Raw genomic sequence first — 24,853 nt, forward strand, 5'->3', positions numbered from 1 at the left:
TCAGCAATGGATTGTAAAAGAGGGCATATTTTTATGACATTGTACATCAATCCACTTCCAATTTTCTGTTGTTTCAATAGAAGCATCATTTCTTTATGCTCCCTTTTTCTATAATCTGTGATGAGAGTAAAAAATATTCATGCTGAGGCTGGAAATTTTGAAATCTTTGAAAAACAACCAATTCCATCAATTATTATCAGCCATCTCTCTGTGGGTCTAGATGAGCAGTTCCCTTTGTGTCTACCACAGAATGCTAATTAACTTCTTGAAGATTTAAGTGAGAAAGCTCAGGGGAACATCCCAGCTCAAGCTAAGAGGTCCGAAATACAGGTTTTAGGGAAGTCAAAGGGAGAAAACTGCAGGACCTGCATTAGTATGTGGTTGGTGAAGCTTCTCTATTGCTCCTGGAGGTACACAGATATTTGGACTGTCCAAAAAGGGAGTCAATACCTAGCTGGCATGTAAGAATTGTATTCTCACCCCACCAAGTGATAAGCAGTGGTCTAAATTTCAAATTGTCCATGTTTCACAAACCCATGGATTAATAAATTGTTTTACTTTAAATCTAAACATTACAAATTTCAAATATGAGTAATTTATACAAGAATAAGAATTTTTTGACAGTAGTTAGAACTTCTGATTTATGGTACCCTAATGCAAACTCAGATTATGTTCTAAGGATAAGTGTGTTGTTTGGGAAATGTTTGTGATAACATGCTGTGATCTGTCCAGTTACATCTTCCCACAAGAGATATACTGATACAGACATTGATCTTGTAGTATGGAATGGCTCATATTTGTTGACAGGATGGCAATACCATCTGCATTTTTTTTCACTAATACACTTAACAAAGCAAACCATGATACCATCAAGTAGGAGGGGATAAGAGGATAGGATGGAAAAGGAAAGTGAATGCAACCAACTTCATAGTCCTTTCCACCCCTTCTCCTCTGCCAGAGAGGGTGTGTTATGAGGAGAGACATTGGCTCCACAGTGGGACGTGTGTGATGGACAGAGATAGATTTCTCTTTTGGACTGTTTGCTCTGAGGGTCTTTTCATGTGGCAACATTAGTGGGACCTAATAGTTTTGTTATGGTTTGGTCAAAATGAATGTGTGGAATTAGATACTATTGGATTACACATCTAGCTAGTTAGGTGACTGGGAGGTTGGGATGGTTAAAATCTCTCTTTGTGGTCATCTGCTTGATTAGAACCATAGAACCACAAAATCAGAATGGTTGGAAGGGACCTTAAAGACTATGTAGTTCCAACCCCCCTAACATGGGCCGGGTTGCTTCAAGCCCCATCCACCCTGGCTGTGAACACTTCAGGGATGGGGCAGCTGCAACTTCTCTGGGCAACCTGTTTCAGTCCCTCAACACCCTCACAGTAAATAGTTTCTTCCTAATATCCAGTATCTTTTAATTTTAAGCCATTACCCCTTGTCATATCATTATACACCCTTGTAAAAAGAAATGAAAGGCTCTCCATAGCTGGGGTTTTGTGGAAACCTCTAGCACAAGTTGAGACCATGAATTTTAATCTCTGTATTTTAGTTTCTTGATATTTTTGCTTCACAGGGCAGCTTTTATGTCCCATCTGAAAACTGCATGCAGCATGCATACAAATGGCATAAGGACCTCTGTCTTCTGCTCCTGAATGCTCAAAGAGGACTTCACATGTACTACACTCTCATAATGAATGAGATTCCTGATTTACCACAGCTGAAGTTGGGTAAGTGAACAGACATTTAAAATCACTGAATATTTTACAGTGCTGCATTATCAACATGCATTTCAGTACCAAAATTCTTGGGTTGTTTAGAGAATTAAAAGGATTTTCATCTCTGTTTTCTGATTAGTATTTATTTTGGCACACTGTCAAAATAAATCCTCAGCTTAGATGGATCCTTTTATAGGATATGGCCCGATGTGTAGAGGGAGAAAATATTTTGATAAATTTCTCAAAATACTTGCCTTTCAGTGATTTTTGGCCTCAGTTGCATTTTGAAAAGTGGAAATTCCAGTTCTGAATGTCCATGAAATCTAGGGAAGACTTTAACATAATTTTTTTCCTGAGTAAACATTTTTTTCAAAATTGAAAAGAAAAATCTGAAAGGTGATATGAGTGGTTTTGAATAATATTCTTTTCTTTATAATTCACAATGTATTTCTCCCTTGCCAATTACATCTTACTCTTCAAAATTATTCTGATTTGCTTCCTAATTCAATTGTTTAAATAGATTTTCTGGTTTTGGCAGAAGCTTTTTTTGGGTGGTCAGGCCTGCTAGGTCCAGTGTGAAAGTGCTGGTTGGATTTGCTGGATGGAGCTCTGCAATTTGTGTTTAGTCATCTTTGTAATGACAGCAGGAGCTCTTATGCAAATGAGAGACATTCCTGACTCATTCCTGTTCTCTCACCTGTTTCTTTGAATTCAAGAACTGTGACCCATAATTTCACATCTGCATTTTTGAGCCGTTGTGTTTCTGTGTGCAGGTTTTGAATTATCAGTTTGTTATGTTGCAGAGATAATTACATTAGGAGGGTCAATTGCATTGGCCAGCAGGTTTTAAAAGGGAGTAAAATGCATTTTCCAGTATAGTGCTTGTATACAAGAACCATCAAAACCAATACATTATGTTTCACACACTTATGGACTTGATAGCTCCTATTTTCCACTTCATGTCTTGTTTCCCATCATATATTTCTCTTCAAGGTAGCCTAAAAGTCATAGGGTAGTAAGAGCACATAATGTGTTACTCAATCCAGCTATGAGAGGAAAAAAAAATACAGTATTTTAATTTGGAATTTATGAGCTCTCGGACAGAAAACAACGTGAAACAAAACTCCTGCTTCATGCATCTTGATTATCAGGCACATATAATAAAAGATTTGTGGCTCACTCAGGCAGGGTTATAGGTCGGGAGATGTAAGAGTTATGGTTGACCACAACTCCAGAACCGTCCCAGAGCACAGACAGGTTTTCTAAATAAAATTTACTTGGATTTCAAATGACTACTGGTACTGAGGCAGGCACTGCATTTGCAAATGTACTTCTTGCAACACATGCAAATTTGCTAAATGCAAATACCTTTTTTAGCCTCTCGAGCAGAGTGCTATTTGTATCATTTTATTCACAGTCTGAAAATCTACTGAAGATTTGATTTTAAGACTGATCTTCTGACACCTGTTGGAAAACTCAATAAAATCATGGGATGTAAGATTCACGCAGTGAGATGAATGGAAATCAAATTTTTATATCTGTCTCCTTACAACTATTGAGGTGAAACAGGCCCATTTAAAAATATGTTATCTAAGATAGGTAATGCTTCCTACTTTTGGGATGGCATGAAATGCACCTTGTAATTGCTATATTTATCCACTGACTAGGGGAAAAATGTAAATGACTCAGCTGTAACTGCTGTATTGGTCAGAATAATCTCATCATAGGTTTCTACAGAAGTTTAAGACAAATCCAAGATTATTAATCTCTATACACTTCCTTAATTATTTTTTTCCTAGCTCCCTGAGTAGTATATTAAAAAAATAATATCTTAGTTTAGACATTAAAAATGGTAACAATTATTTCCCAAATTTTACCAGCTAAGATTAGGTCTTTTCAAGGTGCTCTGATCTTGGCCTGTCCTTTCCCATTTATTAGTACTATTTGAAAAGAGTCATTTGGGGACTGGGCAGGGGATTGGCTTGTTAGTTGTTCTGCCTTGTTCCTGCTTTGTTTTTTCACGGATACTATTAGAAAGTTCCGCATTGCAAAATCAAGCTGCCAAAGTTACAAAGTTGATTGATGTCCTCCTTTGCCTTATAGTCCATGGTGAATTTAAAGTGGAGTGTCCCTGTGCTGGATTCTCTCAGGACTGCATCAAAACACTGCTCCTTGCTGTAGTAATGAAGTGCTTCAAACTTCCCAAGGCAGTGCAGAGATGCCCAATCTTTTACTACTCAGGCATCTGGTATCGCTACACAGTCCTCTGTAACATGTCAGGAACCACCACTTCTTGCATGTCGTTTGCTCAGACTTTGCATTCAGTTCTGCAGTTGGTCATAAATACCAAAGGCTAATAAGAAAACTCCTAGCAAAAGAGAGAGTAGGCAACGAAAAACCGAAAAAGCCAAATTCTGTTGTCTTTGTCTTCACAACAACAACTTCTACTGGTCTAGTGGTCTAGGTTTCATGAGCAGAAGTTGCACCTGCATCAGTACAAGGTGGGTTGTGAAGAGCCCACGTCCAAACAGGAACTTGCTTGTCAGGCAAGTGACAATTGACCAATTTCTCATATGAATAAACACCAGAGCATTAACATTTCATGTCTGCTGTTCTCAAACCTGATCTCTTTCTTTGTGTTTTTTCCCCAGAGGAACTATCTGTGGAAGAGACGTTGTCCCAGCTTTGTATGGAACTGCAGGTATTTTCTTCAGCAGAATCTACCCATAGGTTTTTCAGGTCCATTTTTCAAGTGCACTGAGACAGGCCACTCCCATATCAGAGCTGGGAGAAAAGGAGTTTGGTACCATTAGAAAGTTTGTTTCTCTTCCACCAATTATTTCACATCATTTTGATTAGTCACGTACAAGGTGTTCCTGTCACTTTTAACAAGTCACCAGCTGGATTACTCTAACATCCTTCAGTGAGCCTAGCCTTGAGTATCAGTATGAAGAAAAAAATTATTTGGGGTAGGTTGCAATTACAGCTTTTCTGCTGACAGGAGAAAAGATGCTTTGGCAGGTTGTACAACCATATCTTTTCAAATAAAAATACCTAAAAGTGCAAGAAGGCTCATGGGAGGAAAAAAGTTATTTTGGCACAGAAGTGACTGAACTACTCTCTTGAACTTGCTTTCTGCCAAGTTTATTTCAAGTGAGACATAGACAAGTCATCAAGGGTGACAGGGAGGAATGCAAGCACCAGCTGATCACTGGAAAAAGTGTTTTAGAATCAGACATTTAATAGATTTAATTTATCATAGAACCATAGAATCATTAAGGTTAGGAAAGACCTCCAAGATCATCAAGTTCAACCTCTGACCAAATATCACCATGCCCAGTAAACAATATCACAGATTGCCACATCTACTAATTTTTTGAACAATTCCAGTTTTGATAACTCCACCACTTTCCCAGGGAACTGAATTTGATAACAAAGGAGGAAGATGAGTGAAAACCTAACAGGAAGTCCATTTACACTCCTGTTACAAAATGTGGGGTAATGTTTGTCACCCATGCCTTAAAAACTGTTTGAAATTAAAAATTTATTAGTTTTAAATCCTAACTTGGATACTTTTCAAGAAATCTCATTTCATATAAAATTGAATTAGAAAAACATAAGTTATTGGGCTCAACTTTACTAGATTTAGAAGCTGTGAGAGTATAGGACAGACAACACAATCTAGAGTCTCCTCTGGACTGATTTTCTATGAGTCTGTGAAAGTCCAATTTGGCTTGGCATACATCAGAAAATGGCATCATTAATTTCTCTGTATTTTCTACTTCCTGTGCAATTCTTCTTCCTGAAATCTTATTGACTTGTTTTGCATGGCAATATTAATAAAACCAGTCTGCTTTGACTGGTGCTTGAAATCTGATGAGGACAGTGTGGCAACAGATAGGGGAACAAAACAGCCAGAACAGCCGGTTCTATAGGTTTTCCTGTATGCTGGAAAATGTTTTGCCTTAGAATCATAGGATGACAACTTTCTATGTATCTATTTGATTATAAAGACAGTGAGTATGCAGGGACTTGATACAGAGGTTGAGACCTTGCACAATATTGGTAGGACATAGGTGCGACCCTGACCATCACTGCAGTGTCAGTGCATGTACCTCTGTGCTGTACAGATTAGTATTGCAAAGCTCTCCCAGTATTTTGCCTCTAGGGATATGTGAACCGAAACCATTTTTTTTTTTTCAGCAGAACATAAGAAAAACAGTCATTTATAAAGGAAGAAAAAGCTATTAGAACCCATACAGAGAGAGGCCTGTGGGGTTAGTCTCCCATTACCACTGTGTTACCAGAGGCAGGTCAATTTTTAAAATTAAATAAAAAAAATAAAAAAAAAAAGGGAAGAAGAAAAAAAAGTGAGTTTAACCTGCCATGACTTTGTATTCAACTCAAGAGCACAGCAGATACTCAATGCAGGAGAAAGTGGAAGGGAAATAGTTTTTCAATTGTGTGATTGATTTATAAACAAACAAGGAAAAATAACTCCTCAAAAAGCCCTGTTAATTTGTTTTGTGTGACAGCATTGTTAAAAACAGTGTCCACCAGTGTGGGTTTTGAAGGGTGCAGCACAGGGCACAGACTGGTAGCAGGTGTGTGGATGGAGTAATTCACAGCTGGTGATCTTTTTAATTGCTGGATTTTAGTCTGAGAAACTGAGTCCCTGGGATTTAACCTGTGTGTAGCAGTGCAGTAGAAACAGGCATTGTCTTTTCCTTCCTTCCTTCTTTCTTTCCTTCCTTCCTTCCTTCCTTCCTTTCTTCCTTCCTTCCTCTCTGATACATTCAAAAGTTTAAGAACCAATAAACTTGAGAAATAGCCATCACAAAACTATTTCTAAAATGACTTGCATTAATAATGTATCTTCCTTGAAGACTGAGATTTCAGTTTATGATGTAAGAAAGTGGCTTAAAAAATTAAAAATTAACACTGAATCGCAGCATATAAAATTGGGTGCCATAAATAAAGTAGTTCCCTGACTCTACAAATGGAAACCTTTGGACAGAATGTTTTGTTTCCCAGTATCTCCCTGATTTTTCTGGTACCGGAATGAGCTTGTGCCATTTTGGACTAGTTTTTAAAACAGAATAGCATCCAGACAATATAAACATAGTGACAACATCTGTGTTATCAACACACAATTTTTCTCTGCTTTTCTAACACACAGACAATTTGTTTTTTCGTGGCTTAGTTTTCAGTGTCATAAATCTGAAAACTATCTGTATAATAAAATGTGAAAAATAAGCAGGCTTTCAGCTGGATTGCAGTTCTAACTGCAAGAAAGACCTGGTGAAGAGCTGATTGTGATATTTGGTATTATTTCTGGAGTATTTCTGGTGTTATTAATGGTTTCATGGAAACATGTAGGGACCCTGGGAATAGATGAAGGCTCAGATCTGCTCTCTCTGTGCCAAAACATGGAGATAAAATGCAATTTCTGTCTCTCCTTACATTAACAATTATAAACACAAGTTGAGAGAGTTGGGGTTTTTGAGCCTAGAGAAGAGAAAACTCCCGGGAGACCTTTTAGCACCTTCCAGTAACTAAAAGGGTTGCAAAAGAGCTGGAGAGGAACTTTTTACAGTGGTATGTAGTGATAGGACAAGGGGATATGACATTAAACTGACAGAGGGCAGGTTTAGATTAGACATTAGGTAGAAATTCTTTACTGTGAGAGTGGTGAGACACTAGCACAAGTTGCCCAGAGAAGTTCTGGATGCCTCATCCCTGGAAATGTTCAAGGCCAGGTTTGCTGAGGCTCTGAGCAACCTGGTCTAGTGGAAGGTGTCCCTGCACTCAGCAGGAGGGTTGGAAGGAGATGATCTTTAACCAAACCCATTCTATGACTCTGTGATTCTATAAAATTGTGAAACAGAAAGCCTGATGTGTAGAGACTTTGCTGCCAGCACGAGCTTTCTCACTGCAAAGCTTTAGCACAGAATTGCAACCCAGAGCTGGAGGGCACTCAGGGTCCCAGCATGTGTTAGTGTGAGAGAGAAGCAACAGTAGACTCTTGAGATGCCTGTTTTCATCATGTGTTGAGGACACAGTGGTTTGGGTTTGTTGTTCATTTCCTCCCCAGTTGCCCGTCTGGTATCCTAATGTGACATGGCTGAGAGGGCTCCTTTTGCTAGCAGAAGCGGGCCATGGTTTAGTATTTCAGAGCATCCAGCACCATCTGGTGGATAATTTGGAACCCACATTCTTTGATTTTTTTTTTTCCCTGGTTACTACATCGAGTAAAGTGTCTGCAAAGACTGAGTCTGTTCTCACTTCTTGCTCTCCAACTGAGTAACTAAGAACCTTTGCACTAAAATATATGGCTTTTAAAGAGTAAAAGAAAAAGTGTCACCAGATTTATTTGGAGTAAAATAACTCAAAGTGGTAGCTTTAATAATACTACTTCGAAATCAAGAGGAATTTTTGTTATTGCTGTTGTTCTTAGAAGGACTTAATCCGACATAGGAACTGATTCTTTTTCATAGCACTGTCTTGATGTCAGAATTTCCTTTCTTTCCTCCAGCTGCTGAGCAATCCAGAAAAGATAGCAGAACAGATAAGCAAGGACCTTGCCTGGCTTTGTTCTCACCTCCTGGCCCTGTGGAACCAGTTCCTAGAGGTGGCAACGCTCCATCCAGAAGTCACAGCTTATCTGACTCAGGAACATCACATGCTAAGGGTAATGTTGAGCAAGTTCAGTAATGGTCATCACCTAACAGGCATTAATGCTTTATTTAAATGTATATTTCCAATACAATTCTGCCTTTATGAGTATTTTTGTGAAACGGGGTAAGCAGGACAAGAGGTGAAGAGGTGAAGCCCAGGATTTGAAATTACAGATTTCAATTTCTGGAATGAATGCTGTTGCCTTTGTGTGACCTAGGATTCTGTTTAAAATGAGTGCACTTCAAGCATCAGCATCAGACATAGAAAACGAGGTGGGTGGGAAGAGGTAGATATCACCTGTACTTGTCAGATATCCATAAATCATAAACATTTGTTTTAGAAGTCACAAACATTAAAGTGACAAATAACCAAAAATATGATTTTTATCTCAACTACTTTCACAAAACTGCCACGAGGAATATAAATTTGTTCTCTTCTCTTTGTCACATATATATTTTTATATATAGCTATTTGCCTTTCTTCCAGTGAGATGCACACAACAAAATACTAATATTGCTGATGTTGAAATTGCTTCTTGTACTTAGTATTAAAGAAGGCACAAAAGCACTTGTGATTTGAGTTAATGTTGTCAGATCTGCTTGTCTGATTAGTTCAGCAAGTGCTTTGTCCTCCATTAGGACGTTCTTGGTTATTGACCAGACATCAGTTCAGCACATCCCCTGAGCTGAACTCAGCCTGATCTAATCATTAGAGAAAAGGGTGGGATTCACCTTGCTTAGCTTTAGGAGCATATAATGAAGTATTGACATCTCAGCATATATTTTTGCTCCTGTCAAAGTCACTGGAGGTCTGCTGACTCTCCAGAGTGACCAGAACAAACCTCCAGTTTCTCTCCAGGAGCATGGCTGAGCTTGCAAAAGTGTGGCATAAAATTCAGGAAGAGGTGAATGAGTACCTTATACTGAGACTCCCCTGGTTAGTCTGACTAGGTCTCCCTTGACTTTGAGAGGACCTGGGTGTCTTTCAGCCAAAGGACTCAACTCTGTATACTCCCAGCTCCAGCAAGGTGAATCCCAGCCTGTGGTTTCTTCCAACCTCGACTGATGCCTACTGCCTGCTTGGCCTTTTGTCAAATTACATACCCTTGTATGCTCCACATAAATTGTTTCTTCCAATATAAACTGTGTGTAATTATACTTTTCTACCTCTGGAAAACAGTTTGAGAGCCCCAGATGAAAATTCCTACTATTAAGATACAGGTTTTTTTAAGGGATACTAGTCCTTTTTTTCAGAAAAACCATCTGTTAAAGCACAGCTGGGGTTTAGGGAGATGCTGAGATGCTGTGACATATGCTTTTCTCTGCCATTTTCTGTCACTGTAACAGAGGTCACTTTTACAATTACTATTAAGAATGTATGGGCTGCAGTTTAACAGCTCAGTACATTTGATTGCATATTATGCTTGATTCATTTAAACTCAAAGCTTATTCCAGGGCAGATGACAGTACTGAGTTTTTTACAGCTTATTTCACACTCTGTGCTCTGCCAGCCACTTCAGATCCATGGCTCTTTCGTAATTGATTATCCAGCACTGAACTGATCTAATGCCCATGAAGGGGTTTGAAGAGCTCTCATTTTGTATCATGACATAGGCAGGTGTGCTTCTGCAATGATAGGGCTTGTTCTCCTCTGGACTGATATGTATGACTTCCTTTGCTGTCTTGGTGGTTTGAAAGTCACTGTGAGTCACTGTGAATATTCCCATAGAAGAGACAATCAATTGTTCTAATTTAGTTAGTTGCTCCACTAATGCTGTATAATTTGGAAAGGAAGAAATCTTCCCCACTTTAAGAATATTAGGGGAAATGATAAATTTCACAGCTTTTAGAAAAGTAGTAGAAGATGTAGATAACCAAATTTTGATTTGTTGTCAAAGGACACTTCTTACCTCACAGCAAAATATGCAACAGCACCAGCTGTTCTGTGCCAGATTGGGAAAGTGAAGCAGAATTGAACTCTTTGTCTTTTTTCTGTCAACAGAATGGTGCTACCACACTGAGGAATCCGATCCTGACAGTCACTGCTATTATCAGACTTGTGGTACTTGGTACCTTTCAGTAGATCTTTTGTTTAACTGGTGTGTCTCTCCCTCTCAGGTGAGGAGATTCTCAGAAGCCTTCTTCTACACTGAGCACCAGAAACCTGCTGTGCTCACATTCCAGGAAGGCCTGTGAGTAACCCATTAACCCTCCCCTGTCACTAGAATGATTGAAAATTTACTTTAAAACATTTCACAGTCAAGACAGAGGTCTTTTTCTGCTGGATATGGAGGAGTTTGGTTTGAGAGAAGTCACTGGCTCTGTTTTAGCACCATACTGTAAAACCATTGAAATGAGTTTCAAAAGCAAGTGACTCTGATCGGGACCCAGCAAGAATTAATGTCAAGCTTCACACACACACACACATATATATATATATATCCCTTTCTTCAATTAAATTCCTGAACCAAATGCACCAGATCCAGCACAGGTAGTTTAATGGGAACTACTGGGAAGAAACAAATCTTAAAATTTACAAATTTTCTCTCTATGATCCCTAATATACATTTTTGGGGTAGACAGTCATGGATTTCTTTTAATGTTTAGTCCAGCCCTATTTTCTATAGCAGAAAGGATATTTAAATATGGACAGGAACATTAAACAGCCAATGCAAAGCGGTGGATGTTCAGTAGATGCAGCAGTGGAGGGCAGGAATGGGGAATACCACTATATTAAGAGGAGAAAACACGGGTGTGATATGAATTCAGGGCTGTTAATGAATTGACCAAGAACCAACTATATAAAACAGACAAAGAAAACAAATGTTGAACTGGGCTGCGTTCATAAAAATATACCCTAAAACATTGGCAATGTACGTATTTCCCTCTTCTGGACACTTCTTGCTTGCAACTAAATAGGGTAGCACGTGGAGCCAGTTTTAAACCTGCACCTGGGCAAATTTTGCCTTTAGTTTTAGCCAATGATCCCAAGTGGAGCACATGGGCAATACTCAGAACCTGACCCTTGAAGTCAAAGTTCAAAGAAAGATGCTCAGATTTGAATTTCCGAGTAATGAGGAATGTCCAGACTATTTGTCTGCTGAAACAGCCTGTCACCATGGGGGGATCATAGCACTGCCAGTGTGCAAACCCATCTTTCAGAGGGGGTTTAAAGGCCATGACATCAGATCCTGTCATGATTATGAGGCTTAAGTGAACCATTTGCTTCTGACCCAGTGCAAAGAAGAAAATTGCTTTCTCACAGCTGTCACTGGGGACATTAAGGCTGATTCAGTGTTGATGGCAAGGGCCATGACTTCATTAGTGGGTGAGTGGTACCAGGCTACCTTGTTCTACCAAGTTAGAGCAGCACCAGGGCTGCAGGTGCCCAGCTGCTTCACTTGGTTCTCCCACATCAGGATTTTAGTGAGCTGTGTACAAGGAAAACCCTCATGTCAAGATCCTGGGGTGAAGGCACAGACACTCATGGCCCCATTCAAACAAACATAACCCTGCACAGGAGGAAGCCTAATTGCATGAAGTGTTTTTATTTCTCCAGGCAGCCACAGAACTAGCCTATTTCCTGCATATAAACATAGTGTTTTTCTTAATGATTATCAAGGAGACTGAGTAAAAAAAAGTAAAATAGTTAAAAAAATTAAAAATTGGTCTGTGTAGCAAATTCAGTCTATACAGGCCTCGTGGCAGAGTCATGTTTTCTTTTTGAATTTGCTAGACGATAGAGATGGAAAAACAGTCTTAACTGTCAGAGTATTATTAATGTTGTGGGTGGCAGTAGCGAGTATCAATTGGACTCACAGAGTCTCCAGCTGAGATCGGTACTCAGTGTGCCAGGTCCTGTACAACCATCTCAAGCAATAACAGTTTAGTCCCTCATTCTTTCTTCCTTCTTACTACACAAGAGCTGTTTTTTGTCTCCTATACCGTTGTGAGTTTGTGTGAGGCCATACACCTATGTGTCTGATAGCATTTGACTGGTTAGACTGAAAAGGACACATCATTTCCAATATGCTGGGTATGGCCCAGTGTGGAGGCCTCTGTCAGGTGGTATATCCTCCCTCGATTTACAGACAAAAATGTTTTTCTTCACTCCTTTTAATAACAATTATTCATCTTTTTCACAAGGGCATGTAATAATCAGACAGGGTAATGGCTTTAAGATGAAGGACAGTCATTTCAAATTAGATATTAGGAAGAAATTCTTCCCTGTGAGGGTGTTGAGGCACTGGAACAGGTTACTAGAGAAGTTGTGGATGCCTCATCCCTGGAAGTGTTCAAGGCCAGAAGTTGTGGATGCCTCATCCCTGGAAGTGTTCAAGGCTGGATGGGGCTCTGAGCAGCCTGGTCTGGTGTTCCTGACAGTGGCAGGGGGTTGGAACTAGATGATCTTTAAGGTCCCTTCCAACCCAAACCATTCTATGATTCTATTAATTAACATGTCAGTGATAAAGTTATTATGATGCTAAGAGTTAACTCCAAACACCCAGGTGTTACTGCCAGCAAGACTGATCAGTTGGCTGTTTGAGGCTCCTGTCTGAGTCATGTTTTAGCGACCAATGACTTGTTTATCTCTGAGGAAAAAATAGCCTGTCTAGAAGTAAGAAAAAATGATAGACAGCAATAATTATGATCTGAAGTTGGAGTTGATATGCTGCTCTGAATGAATTATTTGTGTCTGGACATAGGAATCTTCCATTCTGGCATGAATTCCACACCCGCTGTTTGAGTTTTGGTTCATAATGTGTAAAGTGCGTTTTTACATTTAACTACCACATGATAACCTGCCTTTTGCCAATGTTAATCTGAAGTATTGCCACTGTGTTGTCCCATGGGATCTGGGCAGACTTACTTTCAGCTGACCATCTATGAAAAGTTTGTTGCCTTCTTCTTTATATTTGATGCATTCCCATTTTTTTTGAGACAGATGTTTAAATAAGAAAGCTCATCAGGACTAAAAATTATTGTATTTACTATAGCTGAACACACATTCCCATTCCATTTTTAACTGATGAGAACCTGGTAGCATTTTGTGTGGCCCAAATGATAGAAACAGACAGGGACCTACAAGAAAATTGAAGAGGGACTTTTTACAAGGGCATGTAGGAATAGGACAAGGGGGAGAGGCTTCCAACTGAAAGAGAGTAGGTTTAGAAGAGATAGGAGGAGGAAATTTTTTAGTGTGAAGGTGGTGAGGCACTGAAATAAGTTGTTCAGAGAAGTTCAGGATACCCTGTCTCTGGACTTGTTTAAGGTCAACCTGAGCAACCTGATCTAGCGGAAGGTGTCCATGTCCATGGGGTTGGAACTGGTTGATCTTTAAGGTCCCTTCCAACCCAAATCATTCTATGATTCTATAACTCTAGCTCTGCCAACAGACAGTGACATCTTAGCTCTTCCAGATGTGCATGTGTGTGAGATGCCACAGTGCTCTGAGGTCTGGTACAAGTGAGACAGAGGACCTGCCATGCACCTCCTTGGCTTTTTTCCTCCCTATACTGCTCAACCAAATTTCCGATTATTGCTTCCTGCATCTGGGTTTTGAAACCCTGACTTTAGCCAGAGTGACAGACCTTGTTTCCTGACTGGGAAACCAACTGAGTGATCCAGTCCCAGCCAGCAACTGTGACCCCTGGGAGGACAGCAATGGTTTATGGCAGCTAACAGGAGCCTGTGGCAGTGTCAGCTGGAATAGTTTTAAAAATGCTGAGGTCTTCAATAAGGGATTGTGCAAGTTGCAGCTATTTCTTACTGAGAGATCAAATTGTCCTAGGAATGCTGGGTATCTCCTATCACGCATCTTCCCTCTCCTTTTAAGGACATTGACTCTGTCCTCTGCCTTCATATTGGGGCTTGCAGGAGTGATGGAGGGACAGCACAGTAACTACTCAAACCCTCAATTTGTTTTGTACTTTACTGCCAGGATCCAAAGCCACGCACAGATTTCTACAGAAATTCGTAACTCGGAGTATTTCACCAGCATGCCCCCGCTGCCGGCAGAATGCCTCGACATCGACGGGGACTGGAACACTCTCCCAGTTATCTTTGAAGACAGGTACATGGATAGGCCTTGCAAAGGTGAGTGAAACACCACAAGGTGCAGCTTCCTGGGACAGCTTGAACTGAGGGAGTTTTGCTGTTCCAGCCCAAGATAAGTCATCTCACATCCCTTGTACTGGTGAGCTTGGAAAAGAGTGTGACTCCCTAAGTAATTCAGCTGAATTCCTCTGTTTTCCATAACAGAAAGCTAGAGTATTTCCTTCATATTTTTCATCTTCAAAGTAAGTTGTTTTGTTAAAAGAGCTGGAGGCAAAATCTAGAAAGAAAACTACATTGTTTGGACTTTTGTTATAGTACAAATTTAAAGGAAAAACACTATGACTGTTATCCCCACTGTGACATCTAGTGGTAAGAAATCTCAGAACAAAAAACCCACAATTTCATTGTGAAGCCCAACACTTTCCTGAAAGGCAGCACTGCCTTGCAAGAAATATTTTACCCTTGATTATCCAAATCAAAATTTTTAATTAAGAAGCTATTTAGCTATGTGATTTTTTTAGTAAAACCTCAGACTTTAGTATTTTTTTCTTTTAACTCAACCATTAAGATTAGCAAGGAAGCAATATGAATTAATATTATAGGTGACCATAGTCTAATGAACATAACCTGTGGTACAAAATTTCCACTCTTCCACAGTTATTCTACTGCCTAAATTTTGACGATGCTCATTATAGGTATTTAAACTGTTAAAATGAGTATTAAACTGCTTCTAAAGTAAAAGCTATACTGTGAACGGTGTCAAATGACAACAGGAATACAAAGAAGTATCAGCTTTATTTCACTTAGCTGTGCTTTAAAAATTAAGAGTTTATGTACAGTTGTACTGAGGAAAGTGTATTTTATTGATAATGTCTTCTTTGGCCTAATAATAACTGTTCAGTGAGTACAATTCTAGTTAAATGCACTCTGACATGTGCATTATAATGTGCCTGTAATGTATGTATAATTTACATAATATAAATATATATAGCATATTTTTTTAGGTCTTAAAATCCCTTTTAAAAGTCCCATATGACTTTGGTGTAATTTATTGTGTTCTTACAGGTACTACTGCTATCTTTTTTTTTTCTTTTTTTTCTTTCAGATCAGAATTTGGAAGTTTTCTCAGATTTCGAGGTTCCTGCAAATACTCAAATGGATGTAATAAATGAAAATGAAGACTGTGCATCAAATGATGTCACTGTAGTAATGAAAGGAGACTTTGGTAAAGGTATTCCACTAATACATGACAGGATAAACAGGAATCCCTCATGCTTATACAGCAGTACTGAAGGTGCTGCTGAGGGTTTAAACCAGCACTCCACATCTCAGGTATGTACAGCAAACAAAGAAGGCCAAAGGAAATCTGAAAATATTTTTGTTTCAAGAAGGGAAACTGTTTCTGACTCAGAGTCAGGCAATACAGAACACATGTCAGGAGACTTTGAAACACCCAAGGAAGTTTTATTAAAAGATAATAGACTTGGGGCAGATGTTACTTGTGGAGACACAAAACCTAGCAATAAGGACTCTCACAAAAGTGAGCCTGTGTTAATTGTCAGTGGTCAGTATGAGTGTGGAGCATGTGGAACTGATGGCTCAGAAGACAGGACTGAAATACATGAAATAGATGAATCTGGTCATCCTGAGAATAATTTCACTTCATCTGAACTTGCACTGAATGATTTGACCAGTCTTGAAAAACCAGAAGATCCTGACACCAAGGCTCATCTCCCTGTTTTGAAACCTTTGCCCTCACACTGCTTTGAAGCGAAATTGCTCACAAAGGAGCAACGAGGTGAGGAGAGCGAGGAGTTTACCCTCATGACAGGGGTCATTAAAAGATCTTCCTCTATAATATCTGATTCAGGCATTGAAAGTGAACCAAGCTCAGTGGCGTGGTCTGACGCTCGGAGTCGGGCGCTGGAGCTGCCCAGTGATCGAGAGATCCTGCACCCCTTGGTCCGGAGGCACGCCATCCACCGAAACTCCCTGGAGGGTGGGCACACCGAAAGCAACACCAGCTTGCCCAGTGGGATCCAAGCATCGCTCACATCCATCAGCTCTTTGCCTTTTGAGGAAGAGGAGCGGGAAGTGGAGCTCACCAAACTGACAAAATCTGTCTCAGCTCCTCAGATCAGTAGCCCAGAAGAGCCCACGGAGGAGGTGGATATATCCAAACACGGTGAGGCAACCTCGGGAGACCAAAACCCAAAAAGCTGCATGGAAACAGAGGGTGAAGATGGCAAATTAATCATTGACTCTTCTGAGCGTCAAATCACCACTGAAAGTGGACAAATAGAGCCAAGACAACATCCCAAACTCCCCCTCAAACACAGTAGTAGTAACACTGAGTTACAAGGAGAGGAGGAGAAAGGTTTTCCAGAGACTTGCCGTAGTTTGGAAAATGCAAGACCACCCCTTTGTCCAAAGCAGCTCCAGGATAATGTCTCTGAGAGCCAGTCACTGGAGAGCAATGGTGAGTGCAGCTTAAAAACACCAAGGGCTTGTAATTACTTGGACCAAAATATAGATAAGTTCGATACATTCATTGAGGATCCAAAGGATAAACTTAAGCTGGACAGTTTAAAAATACAACAGGGCTTCTGCAATAGCAGAATTTCAGGAGAGGAGAGTTTCTCTCAAAGTGTAAGGGTGGTACCAGATTTGTGCTATCCCATTACAGCTCCGTCAGAGACCTCCACTGAATTCGGCTCACTGCAAGGAGAGTATGGCAGCTCTCTTGCTGATGAGAGCCCAGCAGTGTGTGCAGAAATGCAGGTGTTACAAGAAATAGAGCTCAATGACTCACCTGCCCCAGCAGACCCTGCAGCAGGGTCCTACCAGGCTGAACATCCTCAGGAACCCAACAGCCAAGAGCATAAACTTGTAGCGAACGGCACCGGGTTTCCTTTGGCAGTGACGGAGGGAGTAGCCCTGGAAAGCAGAAAGGCTGCTGATGTGGTTAACCTGTCAGTCTCTTGCACAGCCACGTGTCTTCCCTTCTCTTCCGTGCTCAAAGAGACCCCCGCCATGGTTGGCTTCTCTGCAAAGCAGGCTGTGATCCCTATCACGCGCCAGCCCCTGGGCTCCTTCGGAGTTGTCTCTTCTAATTCTGATGAGGTGGATGAAGAGACGAACGAAAGGATGCTGAAGTAAGAATATCTTATTACTTCACTAATGTAGCTGTAATGCCAAGAGACCCTGGCAAAGTTCAGGACCCTAGTACACTAGGCACACAGCAATCTTGCACTTGAGACAGTTACCTGAGGAATTTCAGTATAAAGAATCCAAATAGACAAATAGTTTGTATAGAATGAATTATCTAAATAGACAGGAAGGATGAAAACACAGAGAGACCAAGATTGTCATAGACAACAGGTCCTAAATTCTCATGAAAAGCAGTGGGATTTTGGTGTCTAAATAATCTTTAAGATCTGACCCTCCTTCATGAAATCAAGGCTACCTATACCTGATATCAACCCCAGACAGTCAGTACACTATAGATCTACAATAGATTATTTTTCTCTTCTGCTTCAGTAATTGCACTCATTAGCTTAACTCTGAAATGGGCGCACAGATTGGTTGGTAGGTCTCAGTTTCAACTTCTCAAACTGTAAAAAGAGGACAATGGGAACCATGGATATCTGGAGAAGAGGAATTATTATTACTTCTGGCTTCATTACCCAATGCAGAAGTGCCACACCATGACTTTGATGTCCCAGGGCCCACTGAACAGACTGGCATGCTACCACATGTACACTTCCATTATATTTTGCTGTCTCTGCTGTGTTGAGTGCCAACAGTAACATTGGAATTTGTCAACCCATTCAGTCCTCCAAAATGTTGACTGTCTGCATGTGCATTCCTTTGAAAGGCAAGGGTTTTTTTTTTTCTTTTGAAAGCATTTTGAGGTTTGTTTTATACACGATGTTGTAAGTCCTGCTTAATTTAAGCACAAAATTTGTTTCTTATTTGTGAAACAGAACATTTAAGCATGTGTTCATGCACGTGAATCCAAGGCCTCCACGTCCATCACCCAAAAGCTATTTTTTTCATTCTCATATCCCTTAAAATTTAGTTGGCTTGATGTAAGTAAATGCTCACTACTGGACTCATTGATCTTAGAGGTCTTTTCTAACCTTAATGATTCTATAATTATATCAAGTGGCCTTAAGCTGTCCCCAAGCTTTGAAGTTTTATGTCTCCTAATTTGATTCATCCCAGTTTTCTCCCTAATTCTACACTTACCTTGTGTCTATTAATTCCTAAAAACTCTGGATAAGTTTTGCTAAGTCAAAAGCCCACCGAAGAGTTTGTCATCTTCAACCAGTGGAATGCTTCAGGGTGAATTCAGGTGTCACATTTTAGACCATTATTAGGAAAGGGATTAGTTTAATTCTTTGAGCACTGAGTTACTCTTCCTCTAAATGCTACCAAATGTTTTTAAAAGAACCCAAAACCAAACCAAACCAACAATATCTACCATATGAATTGCATCTTTTAACTCTAGTCTGAGGAAGGAGGAGAACACCTTCTACCTGACTATAAATGGATCTGATGGTAGCAAAATGACACATTTTGTATTCCATTACCTATAAGGCCAGTGATATTGTTAAGATGTAAAATTGCTAATTCTGTATCTTAGTCTAATTGTTACAAGCTACCAGAAAATTATTTTTACCCTACTCTTTCATTCTTCTGGCATGTGTGAGGTGCTAACGCACTTTAGCTATTCCCTGTATTTAACCAAGTTACTCAGAAACAGACTTTCTTCCCTGGATCCTGATCTCTCTCAGTCCTAACAGACAAAGAAGAGTATCCAGGTCTCTACTTGAAAACCGCAAACATAACTTCTTGCAAATACAAGCCTTCTCATTTCTAGTTTGAAGGCTTGTTGTTGAACACCCAGTTCTATTGTGATTAATTAATGTATTCTCCAGTTTTTATCAGGCCAAAGAAAAATTTAAAAAAGAAATGAAGATTGAAGGATTTCTGTACAGTGACTTATCTGTACTAGCTTCTGATATCCCGTATTTTCCACCAGAGGAAGAGGAAGAAAATTTAGAAGATGGAATTCACCTGGTTGTGTGTGTCCATGGGTTGGATGGTAAGGCCAGGAGGAATTACTCTTTGTAAGTCATTTTGGTGTAAATTAAAAAAAAAGGACAGATGTTCAGCAAGTATGAAAGAACGGAGAGTCTAAGTATTTCTCTTAGCTTAGTATTTATTCCTTATTATGCTATTTGGTCCATTGTAGTAAAGGACCCAAAAGAATATGAAATATTTGGGCTAAGAAATGAGGTGCTGCAACTTTTGTTTGCTTATGGTTAAACAGAATTTTACACCAAAGCATATCAGTCCTCTTGTGTACAGTAGAAGTTCATTACAGTAACTTCTTTTGTCTTTCCACAGATACTTTGTTGTTTTGCAGTATGTCAGCAGGAGGAAAAAAATATTTAACTCCCCAAAACAGTGTTATAGGAAAGTGAGTGGCTGGTGTTAGAAAATGGGAGAATAAAAATCATTATTCACTGCAGAAGAAGCAGATCTTGGAATTTTTTTACATGTGTGCTTTCTGAGCAGAAAACAGTTATGTTAAATGTGAACTTTCTTTTGTTGAATTCTTGGTATTAATGGGAAAAACCTAGATTTTAACCTTGAGAAGAGAAGGAGGGGTAGAGACTGAAATCTCAAAAAAATGGAAAACAAACACTGGCTGTTTGCCATTGAATATCTCAGTGGTAGGAATGTCCTCCTCGTGAGGTGGCCATACCTACTTTTCCAACAAAATATTTTGGAAAACTTTCTAATTTCCTAGTATAGAATGAGGCATCTGTTCAAATATTAGGAGCCTAATGATATTTCAGCACCATCTCTAATAGTGAATACACAGAGGTGGGCTAATCTTCATCTGAAGGGACAGCCCTATAACCCAGCACATGTGCCGAGGTGTCCCTGGGGTCCTCACCATCTGTGAAGATGGAAGGACAGTCCTCAGCTTGTTGTCTCTGTGTCCTACCTTTGCCATTCAGCAAATAGAGGGCAGAGTTATTCTGCACCTGATCTTTGCCCCTTTTTCCCCACAGCAGCAAGCGAGGTCCAGCCCATCTGGGGCAGGATGTGAGTGTTCTTGCTCTCCCACTGTTTCAATGCATGGTGTGGTAACCTTCTTATCAGCACGTAACAAGAGCTCCCTGGTGTCATGGTTGTTGTGTTAGATTGACTCTATACTCGTTAGTTTTCTGTTGAATTGCATCTTGTAAAGTACCTTTTCTTCCCAGGTAACAGTGCAGATCTGCGCCTGGTAAAGACTTTTATAGAACTGGGACTTCCTGGTGGAAAACTGGACTTCCTAATGTCTGAAAGAAATCAGGTAGTGCAGAACTAATTTCTGGCTTCCTTTAGATTACTGACACAAGGCCTTAAACAAAAGCCTTTTCAGCAGCTGAATGAAGCAAAAGCACTTGTAAATTCAGGGAATTTTATTTAGCATTTAGTGCAAAGGCCTGGTCCTCTTACTCTCTAATTTGGTAGGGTGTTCAAACCTATTGGAAAATATTTCTGGCATTAAAGTCAAATGCAATGACATTAGCAGTAATAGGGCTAGTAATAGGCTTTAGAGGAAGAAAATGGATTTATCCTGTCAGTTTGCAAACTTGGCAGCCTGGTGCCTCTGCAACACTGCGCAGATGAAAAACAGCAAGTCTAGTTATGGTAAATTCTCTGGAGAATATGGAATATCCAGCAGGTGTTGTCAGCTCCCTGTGCTGCATCAGCCATTGTTTCTCCTGTTGCAAGGTTTGTGAGATTTATTTCCTTGAATGATAAAGAAATGTCTTCCAGAAAAATTGATTACTGGTCTAGGCAGAGAAACAGAAATGAATCCTGTGCTTTGCTCTGCAGCGAACACATATTTATGGCACAAAGGCCTAACTTTATGCTCAAGATAAAGATTTCCAATGCCCAGTCAAAAACATTATTCTGATTTATAAGCCGCTGATAAACGTGAGTCAAAACTTTCCAACCTTCTTTGTTCAACAGCTTTTATTTTTTGAAGTGGCTGGTTGGTGTCAGTCTGTGAACTTACCACCTTCCAGCTCACATCCCTGTCAGCAGCAGACCTGTACAGTGAATATAAGCAAGGTGAAATAAGTGAGACCACTTCATACTTCCATCAAAACCTTTCCTCAGAGAAGAGAATGTTTTCAGAGAATGAAAAATCATACAGCATCTATATTTAACATTATCCAGAGCCCATAGTGGGAACTATTTTAAAGGTCTTATAGTCTGTGAAGGTGGGGAAATTCTCATGGCACTGGAAATAGAACGTGGGTGGTTTGATGACTATTTTGATGCTGCAAAGCATTCCATCACTGTTTTTTCCTTTCTTTGAGAACCACACTGAAAATGACCCAAGAAATCAGTCATTTAGCTGTTTTGCCTTACAGAGGAAAATGCAAATCACTTCTTTTAGGCATTCATTTGTGATGCATTTGAAAAGCTCAGTCAGGCTGAAATGATAGTAAAGGATGGAGGTATGACCAGGTGAAATATGAAGCTTGATGCACTTTGTTTATGATTAACATTCAGGCTGATATTCTTCCAGTTTTAAACAACCCGAATGGTTTGGGATAATGAACCTAGAAGGAAATCATTAATTATCAATGTAAACAAAACAAACAGGCAGAAGGTTAGTGGACTGTTTGTAGTTTATGAGAACATTTATTTTAAGTCTCTTGCAAAGTGAATATGCTCATGTTTTCCTTTGCAAGGGCTGCAATTAGCAAGATGAGTTGTGTCACAAAAGCATTAATTAATGATATGTTTCAAAAGCATTAATTACTGATATGTTTTACTGAATAGCTGTTCCAACACTTGATGATTGTTTTCGTGGCATCTCATTAGTTACGAATTTGATTTAGAGCCCTGTTGAATTGCCAAATGGCACAGTTCTGAGTAAGATCTGCCTGTAATTGTATAGACTAGACAATATATTATTTGTTTTATTGTCTCACAACTGGCAGTACTGTTGCAAGCAACAAATTGTTCACTTCTCTAAACTCATTCTCTTTCTACTGGTTGTTGAATAACAAACACACAGCATTTGATTAAGATGGCCAAATAATTTCGTGATGACATCCTGATCATCAGCATAACTCTCATGTCAGCGTATAATGCTGTAAACTGTTTTATCGCTGTAATCTATTGAATCCCAAATGGCAAAAGCTGTTCTTCCATGTGCACAGTCTGATATCTAGAACAGCTGAGCATTAGCAGTCATCACCGATGTCAAGTCAGGCTGCTTTAGCATCATACTTAGTATTGTGGAGTCACTCAAAAATCTCTTTGAAAAGAGAACTTGAATTTTTAGAGGACCTGGAGACTGAGAAAAATCGCCCTTTTTCCTCCTTGAGCATGTATAAAGAAAATTTGCACATTATTACAGGTTATTACATTTCTACTTGCATTTTGCTTTGAAAAACATCTACCTGCAATTAGTGCGTATATTTTAATTCACTAACTCATTTTATTTCTCATCAGACTGATACTTTTGCTGATTTTGATACAATGACTGACCGATTATTGGATGAAATTATTCAGCATATCCAGTTGTACAACCTCTCCATATCCCGAATAAGGTAAGCCCTATAGTAGTTAATAGTCTGTAACTTTTTGAATTACATGAGCAACACCCAGTGAAATTAGCTTTTCCGAAAGTGCTCTGTACTACAAGCCATCGAATCAGTGAGACTAATTTTTACATTGTTATAGATAAAAGAGTATTTTGTAGACTAAAAAAACATGAAACGATAGCTAAAGGACTAACTGATAACTAAGTAAAAGAGTCCCCCACAAGAGTAATTTGTGCCATCAGTGTGTTTAATTTAAAGAAAATACAGATGGCTTTTGTGTTAGTGTAATTCTTTTTTTCCCAACAGTTTTATTGGACATTCCCTTGGTAACGTCATAATTCGATCTGTACTGACTCGGCCCAGGTTTCGCTATTACCTCAACAAGTTACACACCTTCCTGTCCCTCTCTGGTCCTCACCTGGGAACCCTTTACAACAACAGCACTTTGGTTAGTACAGGTAAGAGCTGGTGGGATAGCTGTGACTGCCTGTGGTCCATGGCAGAATGCGTGAGAGGGCAACACAGGGAGTCAGCAATAAATCGTAGCATGACGTGCATTGCAGTTGTGGAAAATATTTTCTGAAGACTTCAAGCCCACAAAGAAAAAACTGCAATGAGAGTGGCTTTCAATATCTACTACAAGGTCCATCACAGTGCTTCCTGGAAAACCCAAGGTTGTGTAGCAGTGAGAGGTGACCCTGCTTCCACTTAGTCTTCCACTTCTCTGAAAAAGACACTTTTTCATCAGAATCTAATGTCCGTGATGGAAAGTTCAGTCTCCCTGAGTGTTTCTGCTACCATGACATGGATAATCATAGAATCATAGAATAATTTGGGTTGGAAGGGACCTTAAAGATTATCTAATTCCAACTCTGTAACAGTGAGCAGCAACATCTTCAACAAGATCAGTTTCTTTAGAGCCCCATCCAACCTGACCTGGATTGTTTCCAGAGAGGACATCTCCCACCTCTCTGGACAACCTGCTCCAGTGTCTACACCCCTCATGGTAAAGAATTCGTTCCTTATATCTAGTCTAAATCTATCCTCTTTTGGTTTAAAACTGTTAAGTCTATCTTGTGAGACCCTTAGACTTCTTTTCCCTTTTGATTAAGAATGCAAGAGTAAAAAAGACTTCTGAATTATGGTGCTATCCTTACTGTAGGCACATGTCTTTGATTACCTTGCTTGATAAGTAACAGACAGGATAAAAATATACACCAATTTTCATTCCAGGTCTGTGGCTCATGCAGAAGTTGAAAAAGTCAGGGTCTCTTTTGCAATTGACCTTCAGGGACAACGCGGATCTGCGCAAGTGTTTCCTCTATCAGCTCAGCCAAAAAACGGGTGAGTAGGGCTTGATGTGCCTCTGGAAATACCAAGGGCTATTCCAATGGGTTGTACTAGATTGGCATTTTCTCCAGGTAGTAAAGGAAATCTCCATTTTGTTAGTGATCTTTCTTTGAACACTCTTGTTTTCAGGAAGGGTGGCTCTTTCTAAAATCTAATATCTATTTTATTTGTACATTTTTTTCTGTACTGATTATCAGAGAATATATTTTCCAAACTGTTAACATCAAACAAGATCTTTGTGCTGCAGTAAACATGCGCCTAAGTTATATTCTGCAAGCAAGAAACATCATTCTTGACAGGCCACCACTGCTTAATTTATGCTACTAGATGAAAACCATTTTTCCTTTCTTATTATTTTTTGTTAGTTTAACATCTCCTGTCTCTGGGAAATATGACTCTGTGAGATGAA

At 39.6% G+C, this 24,853-nt stretch overlaps 1 protein-coding gene across 4 annotated transcripts in view; it reads left to right on the forward strand.

Annotated features, from left to right (window-relative positions):
- FAM135B (family with sequence similarity 135 member B) overlaps positions 1–24,853 on the forward strand; it is a 200,128-nt gene that overhangs the window by 169,427 nt on the left and 5,848 nt on the right. For 3 of the 4 annotated variants that reach the window (XM_032695734.1, XM_032695726.1, XM_032695751.1), the window contains 11 exons: positions 1,583–1,736; positions 4,376–4,425; positions 8,260–8,415; positions 10,520–10,593; positions 14,343–14,497; positions 15,564–17,613; positions 19,402–19,568; positions 20,743–20,834; positions 23,003–23,100; positions 23,401–23,552; positions 24,328–24,438. In XM_032695734.1, coding sequence (XP_032551625.1) covers positions 1,583–1,736; positions 4,376–4,425; positions 8,260–8,415; positions 10,520–10,593; positions 14,343–14,497; positions 15,564–17,613; positions 19,402–19,568; positions 20,743–20,834; positions 23,003–23,100; positions 23,401–23,552; positions 24,328–24,438 — 3,259 coding nt within the window. The remainder of the gene's footprint in view (positions 1–1,582; positions 1,737–4,375; positions 4,426–8,259; positions 8,416–10,519; positions 10,594–14,342; positions 14,498–15,563; positions 17,614–19,401; positions 19,569–20,742; positions 20,835–23,002; positions 23,101–23,400; positions 23,553–24,327; positions 24,439–24,853) is intronic. The other variant, XM_032695743.1, reaches the window with a different exon arrangement.

Source organism: Chiroxiphia lanceolata, chromosome 1 (assembly GCF_009829145.1).
Source record: "Chiroxiphia lanceolata isolate bChiLan1 chromosome 1, bChiLan1.pri, whole genome shotgun sequence".
Taxonomy (NCBI): domain Eukaryota; kingdom Metazoa; phylum Chordata; class Aves; order Passeriformes; family Pipridae; genus Chiroxiphia; species Chiroxiphia lanceolata.